This window comes from Pinus tabuliformis, chromosome 4_1 (genome assembly GCF_031772625.1).
Source record: "Pinus tabuliformis cultivar Carrire ecotype Pingquan chromosome 4_1, CPIR1, whole genome shotgun sequence".
In the NCBI taxonomy this organism is placed as follows: domain Eukaryota; kingdom Viridiplantae; phylum Streptophyta; class Pinopsida; order Pinales; family Pinaceae; genus Pinus; species Pinus tabuliformis.
The window spans coordinates 681,323,611-681,331,783 of NC_142303.1; the positions used below are offsets into that span (position 1 = coordinate 681,323,611).

The following is an 8,173-nucleotide window of genomic DNA, read 5'->3' on the forward strand; positions in this document are numbered from 1 at the left end:
AGAAGAAGATCATCCAAATCATCCTCATCAAAAGAAGCAACATCTTATATTAAGGAAAGGATTTTCATTTGAAAGAATATCATCCAAGAAGAAGCCCTCATACATCTTCTTCAACATGATCAAGGTGAATATTTTATCTTCACATCTCAAGTAAGTATCTTTCATTTTATAATCAATCCGGTAAAATGACTTCATGATTGTAAGGAGATCTATAAATAGGTTTGGTTATCAATATCCGTTGCATAACAAAGGAGGATATATATAGTCCCTAGAAGAGAAGTCATATGAAAACAGTCTTAGGTCTTCTCATCCCTATGTAGTAGGAGAGGTGACATAAAACAAAGATATGAAATACTAGAAAATATACTCTCTGAAATGAATTTAAGAAGGTCATATCACTTAGACCTTATTGAACGTATCAAAGAATGAAGGAATATCTTCATAAGATATCAATTGGGAGATCTAGGAAAGATGATAAGAAGACAATCATGATTTATATACTAATTGATAATAAAGGTAACAAATGTCCATGAACAATAAGGTTAACTCATTTGAAAACTTGTGGTATCTATGCTAGATAGAAAAGGACAAGTTGTGGGCAAAGGACAAGTTGCAGGCAAATGTATTGAAGGTTAAAGGACTCAAACATGTGTAGAAAGGAAAGGTAAGTTTGGTCCTCAAACAAGAGATAATTGTATAGGTAAGATTCAATGCTATGGAAAGATGATGGAAAGAAGCTCATATCACCAGAAAGATGGAGGAAGCTGAAGAAAAGGGCCAAGGAAAGAGGGAGTAGCAGTCTCTACAATGATTGAGATAATATATCTCACAAAAGGGTCCTATCTTAAGCTCATAAATCTTGTGTTATAGATATGACCATAAGATGCATCATGGCATCATGGAAGCATTAGAAACAAGATCTCATGACATCACCATGGGAATCATGAAGGAAATAATATATGATAGTAAAAAATGAAGAATATAGCTCTTGGGAACCTCATTGGACATTGTAGGAAAGGAAGAAGTCATCTAGGACAAGGCTCATCATACAAAAAGAAAACATTTTCCAAATGGGGATATGCAAGATCCTCAAGATTCTCTGATGGAATCCTCATCAAAGGGTTAACTAATCTAGAGAGGAAGCAATTGTTTCATCAGGAACTCCAACTTATGGAATTCATGGGATGATGGTATGATGAAGAAGATCAAGGGATTGAATATCTTTTCAATCAAGGAAGCTATTGGAAGAAGCCTAGATGACCTAAAGGTAAAATGAGGTATGTATGCTTGTGCTTGATATTATAATGCCATGTCATATGATTGCAAGTAACATGGATCACTACTTCTATCTTGAGAAGCATGATCAAGGGAAAAAGGATCTCCTCCTTTGAAAGGATGCATGAAGGCATAAGTCACACTGAGATGAAATCAACATAATATGTCCTTGTATGAAGTATGAGGAGGTTGAATACAATTAAGAAACTTTGATTGAAAGCTCCAGGGAATGGAATGTTTGAGGAAGGAAGAGATCATGATATATGCAACTATGATGAAGGCTATCAACATCCAAAATACCAAGAGGACTTGACTAGGAAATCTCCCAGAAGGATATGAAGACTTTGATAAGAGTCTGAAAAGATGAAGACCCTTGACAATGGATATATTTGGGAGATGTGTCAACATGAATGTAGGATGCTAATACCTTTAGGAAGATGTCATGATGAAGAGCCATCTATTAACGTATGATTTGATTTAATATTATGTTTTGATTTCTTGAATAATATCTAGATGAGTGCATGCAGGGCTACTGGAACAAGAGTTGTAAGTACAAGTACAACTGACATTCATTCAGTAGATGAAAATTCCTTAAAGAAGCATGATGGGAAATAAGTATCTATATGAAAAAGATTCCAAATATGTATTAAGAAATCCACTTTCCATGAAGAAAGGAATGACATCACGAACTGAGAAGGAAAGTGATCGATGGCTGATGCGCTACAAGGAAGAATCTCAACTCATTTTCATGACATCAAGGAAATAATTTGATGAAGAAGCTGAAGGATCCATGAAGAAGAAGCTATTGATGAAAAGGAGAGTCCCTTGTTAAGAGGGAGCTCTAACAAGTCCTTGATCAAGAGGGAGCTTGGATTGGATCCCACCTGATTAAAAAGGAGTGATAATTGTGTTTTTCCATTTCATGTATCATTAGTACAAAATGGGTAATTAGTTACTAAAAAAATGACTAAATTTTGCATATAAACGACCATTTTTCAGTCGGTGACCAATAGTAGCTAATTTAGAGTATCTTATAACACGACCAACTTTTAGTCATTTTTATCTTAGCCATTAATTTGTTGTTTCAATTTTATCTTTTAGTAGTATATTTTGTCATAAATTTGGTTATTAATTTAGTCATTGATTTAGTCGTTAATTGTCACATTTAATGACCAAATATACTACTACATGATCACCCGAGAAAATCAATTAATGACCAAAGAAATATGACCAAAATGTTAATCGTGTTATAAGATACTGTAAATTAGCTACTAATAGTCATATATGTGCAAATTTTAGTCATCGTTTAAGTCAATTAATGACCAAAGAAATATGATTAAATTTCATTCGTGTTATAATATACTGTAAATTAGCTACTAATAGTCGTATATATGCAAAATTTAGTCATCATTTCTAATCACAAATTTATCATTTGCAGTAGTCATTCATCATTTTTATGGTAGTTTCATATTCATTATATAAACGATTGATTTAGTAGTTTATATTCATTTCATTTACTTTCATTAATAATCATTATAAAAGACTAATTTAGTCGTGTATTCATTTTATTTGTGTTCATGTTTAATCAATATAAGCTACTAATTTGGTAGTTTTAAAGTGATTTTTGTATTCATTATTAATCAACATAAATTAATTAGTTGGATTTTGGGACTAATTTAAAAAAAAATCAGCATACAATGTGCATGTTCATCTAATATGAAAACACAAAGTTACATATGTTAATTACAATACTAAATAATATCAAGTGCAACTATAAATAATTTCAACCACAAATTATATTATATAAAATGTCAAGTATTACAATATGAGTTTCCAACTTGATATTAATTATTTGGGCTACAATTTACACATGAAATATTGTTTCATCACTTCAAAACATTATCACTGTGTTGCCAAGGCATTGCAAGTGAATTCACCAACTCTGAAGACTTAACCATTAGTATGTATGTGTGTGTCTTATGCGAGATATGGGCTCTAAGGGTATCACTAGATAGGTTTTCTTCTCTCTCCCTTTTGGCATTTGTCACTCTAGTGTTATTATTCTCATCTTTCTTCAATTCTTGCTTCTTACCATCAATATTGATAAGTTCCTCTCCTGAAAACAAAAGAAGATACAATTCAGAGTACAAGACATGAAAGACAATGAATACTAGAATATAAATTCATTGTAAGAAACTTGAACAAATTTTCTTCACTTTGGTGATAGTGGCCACTATGTGGCCAGATGACCTATAGAAACAAAACAAATAAAATGTCCCAAAGGAAAATAACACCTTAATAACTTATTATTTAACCTCCAGAGAAAGCTTAAGCACAATCATGCCAACCTACATGTTAAAAAGCTCAGGATGTGGATAATTTATGAAAATAAATAATCTAAGGTATGATGTCTAATCCTTGTCATTTTATTCGCAACAAAATTTCATTTCCTAACGCATGAACTTGGTAAAATATATAGACAACTTGCGCTCAAATAACAATATGATAGTAAAATTTCAATATCATATTACTACAAAGATCAAGTCTCATTTTATTGAAAAATGTTGTCTCGGATCAGATGCTCTGGCGATCGGGAATTTTAGGGTTTATAGATCTCGAAATTTGCATACCTAGGGTTTGACCTGGAGAGGAACAGGATCAGAGTAGCAGAGCTTCTCAGGAGGGGTCAGAGCCTGACTTGGCAGATGGTCAACGAGGGGTCCATAGGGACCCCTACTTTCAGACAAATAATCATTCAAAAACAAATCGCACAGGAAGGTGTGCGAATCACAGGGTATGATAGGTGACAGAAAGAGGAGGGAACCAGCAAGGGAAGAAGACAGTATGTGAACAAGGCGGAAGACAACACTTAGAAACTGAAAGAAAAGGAGAGCGAAGGTAGAGAAAATAGCAGGAGCAAGGGGAAGACAGCGCAGGCACACATCAATCAGGAGAACAAACAAGAAGAGGAACAAAAAGACGAGGAAGAAGAAACCCTAGAGAGAGAGAGAGAGGAGAAAGGGGACAAACCAAACAATCTCAATGACAATAAAAGGCGAGGACCATGCAGGCCTAAAACAGCAGAAGCCCTAAGGGTGGTGATCACAGACCCGGAAATTCAAGCCTACAGAGAACATATGACTGAAGACATAGTGATCTGCAAGTTCATGGGACTCTGGCCAACGGAAAGAGCATTGTGTCAATGGATCAAGCAACAATGGAAACCCAAAGGTGATGTTAGACTGCACTTAGGGGCCAAGGGTTTTTTCACTGTTGTTTTTTCGAATCTAGAGGATAAGGATAGAATATTTGATGGGGGACCTTACTTCTTCACTTCAGCAGGTATCTATATGAGACCCTGGAAGTCTAACTTCGTGCCAGAGAAAGAAACCTTTAAGCAGGTGCCAGTCTGGATTCGCTTATTCTCCCTTCCAATAGACTATTGGGGATATTCAGCTCTAAAACAGATAGGTGACAAGCTAGGAACTTTTATCAAAGCTTCAGAAGCCACTCTGCAAAGAATGTATACGTCCTGTGCACGAATCTGTGTGGAGTTGGATGTGTCGGGGGCTTTGCATGAAGGACTGTGGTTGGAATATAGGGATGAGGACTATTTTCAAGCTATTGACTATGAGAAAATTCCATTTCGTTGCAGGAAGTGTCATGAGCATGGAAATTTAATAAGAGAATGTCCATTAAACAGATCAGTGGAAGAACTTAAGGGAGAGCAGGTAGAAAAGAATAGGGATACCTTCATAAGACCAAGAGCAAGACAGAGAGCACACAGGAGACGACCATTCATAACAGGCGCAATACAAGGTAACACCAGCAATGCTTTTGAGGTTTTGGAGACTGAAACTGAATCAGAGGACCGTAATAAGGAACAAAATACCTCTGAAGTAAATAAAAATACAACAGAGTATGAAACCAAAGCAATGGAGGATAACATTCAAAACATCACAGAACAGACTCAGGAAGTAACAGAAGGAACAGATGAAGATGCAGAAATGCTGACAAGTGACATCGGAAGTGAGGAAATGGAGCTCAATGAGGTTTTAGAGTAGGAAGGAGTTAACCTAACAAACATGGTGGAAAACTGGAAGAAGCAAGGGATGGAAAACATTTCGGAAGAGGAGGTGAGTAGAATCAATGAGCTATTTGTTGCAAGATAGAAGGCAGTGTTGGACAGGCAAAACAAGAAACTGGGCGTAGCAAAAGGATTGGGATCCCATACAAAAAGCCTACTTCACACTTCAACCAGCTCTAAACAAAGGAAGAGGAGAGGGTGCAAAACTAACAATGAGACACTGCATGAACTGGGAATACTGCTTTAAAACTTTGGTAAGATGAAAGCTATAGAAGCTTTTTCTCTTAATCACTAATTTTCTCTTTAGTTTTAAATGAAAGTCATCTCTTGGAATGCCAGAGGGCTCAATATTCAAACTAAACAAAGTCTCTAAAAAAGGAAGGTCCAAAAGGAAAAACCTGATATTGTATTTGTGCAAGAAACCAAATTCACAAGTAACATTATTGATAATGTAAGCAAAAAGCTAGGTAGACAAATGAAATACATGGAGACTGCTAGTCATGGATGGGAAGGAGGTTTACTTACCCTGTGGGATCCACATGTAATTAATATCCTCTCAGCTGAAGCCAATAGATCCTTTATAGCTCTAGAAGTTCAAGTGATAGGCAATTCAGAGACTTATCTGTGCACCAATGTTTATGGACCTCAGAAATTAGAAGAGAAATACATTTTTCTTAGAGCTCTTTTGAATCTGAAGCTTAGATATCCCAGCGTGAAGGCAACCATAGGAGGAGATTTCAGTATGATCACTACACTCTTAGAGAGGAAAGGAGGGATCAGTAGACTCAACAAAGATTCTGAAGCTTTCTTAGATTTCATCGTTTAAGCTAAATTAGTGGATATTCAACCCAAGAGTGGGGCCTTCACTTGGAATAACAGAAGGGGAGGTGAGAGACAAATCGCCTCTCGTCTTGACAGATTTCTTATATCTGAAAGCATACTGTTGGAGGGAGTGGTAGTAGAATCAGACATTCTACCTAGTGGAGGGTCAGATCATTGGCCCATTTCGCTAATTGCTGTGATCCAGGGTACTCCTAGGAACAAGCCATTTCGATTTGAGAAGTTTTGGCTTAATCACCCGGACTTTATTCAACTTGTTGAGAAGTGGTGGCATGAACCGATGGACATAAGAGGCACCAAAATGTACAAATTACAAGGTAAATTGAGATACATCAGAAATAAAATCAAAGCATGGAATGTAACCGTTTTTGGGAATATATTTAAAGAGAAAGCCAAAATAGAGGAGCAACTAAAGCGGATTCCCAAAGGATGGGTAACTGGAGATAGCAACTTAGACTCTGTAGACCAAGAAGAAATTTTGATGCAATAATGGTAGCTCCGCTGCCAACGAGAAGAAACCCTATGGAAGCAAAAGTCTCGTATTCAGTGGCTAAAGGAAGGGGAACAGAACACCAAGTTCTTTCACAGATTAGCAATAGACTACAGAGGCGCCAATAAAATCCTCAGTCTCAGAAATGATCAGGGGGACATTCTTCAGAATCATCAAGGAATTTCAACCCTGCTCACTAAGAATTTTAACAGCATAGCTCAGGAACCTGAGGTAGACAGAACAGATGCAATCGCTGAACTCATCAAATCCATTCCTAGAACAATCACCAATGAGCAAAATCTTGCATTAACTAGGGAAATCTCTCTGGAAGAGGTGGAAGAAGTTGTGAAGAGTATGCCAAATGAAAAAGTGCCTGATGGCTTTACCATCAACTTTTATAAATCCTGCTGGGAAATTTTCAAATATGAGGTCTGGGAAGTGGTGGAGACTCTCGACGCTCTGCCTCAATTCTCAAATCTCTCAATTCAACTTTCCTAGCCCTGATTCCCAAAGAAGAAGAAGCCAACACCCCAGCAAAGTTTAGACCCATTGCTTTATGCAATGTCATCTATAAGATTATCTCTAAAGTTATTGCCAATAGATTGAAACCTATTCTTCTGAACCGCATCTCAGAAGAACAATCAGGATATGTTGAAGGGAGACAATTTTTGGAAAATATTTTGCTGGCTCAAGAAATGATTCATACTCTACAATCCAGGAAAATCGCAGGCATGATGATGCAACTGGACTTATCAAAGGCTTATGATAAAGTCAACTGGAACTACCTTGAAGCAATCTTAAAAGCTTTCGGGTTTTCCAATCAATGGATTAAATGGATTTTAGCTCTGATTAAATCTACCAAATTTTCTATTCTGGTTAATGGCTCCCCTGCCAACCAATTCTCCCCCTCAAGAGGAATCAGACAAGGAGACCCTTTATCACCTTTCCTTTTTGTTATCCTGATGGAAGGTTTGAGCAGACTCATTTGCAGCGCTAAAGAGGAAGGAAAGATTAGAGGGTTACAGCCCCTGCCCCATATTCCAGCGACCACTCACCAACAATTTGTTGATGACACTATGCTGCATGGTTCCCCTACAGTCAAAGAAGCCCTGGGCTACAATAGGATCCTCAATCTTTTCAGTGAAGCCTCAGGTATGGAAATTAATCTATCTAAATCTACTATCTTTTTCTTCAATACGCATCTAGCTGTGCAAAAAAATCTGTCTAGCATTCTAGGCTTCCGTAGAGGAAGTCTGCCCTTGAGGTATTTGGCCGCTCCCCTAACAGACAAACCTTGGCAAAAAATGCATTGGGAGAAGGTCCTAGCCAATTTGGAGAAGAGATTTCATCACTGGACCCATAGAGCTCTCAATTTTGCAGGGCGGCTAGTGTTAACTAAAGCAATTCTGCAAGCTATTCCTCAATACTTGCTATCCATAATCCCTGCTCCCAAAGGAGTCTTGCAGAAGATGAGGGTGATC

General features: G+C 37.0%; 1 protein-coding gene across 1 annotated transcript; it reads left to right on the top strand.

The window, feature by feature from the left end:
- The first annotated feature begins 5,846 nt into the window (after positions 1 to 5,846).
- Positions 5,847 to 7,190, top strand: LOC149177950 (uncharacterized). The gene is made up of 3 exons (XM_089421930.1): positions 5,847 to 6,102; positions 6,199 to 6,635; positions 6,750 to 7,190. Exons 1-3 carry the CDS (start codon positions 5,847 to 5,849, stop codon positions 7,188 to 7,190), a joined length of 1,134 nt encoding a protein of 377 aa, XP_089278056.1.
- The last annotated feature ends 983 nt before the right edge of the window (positions 7,191 to 8,173 follow it).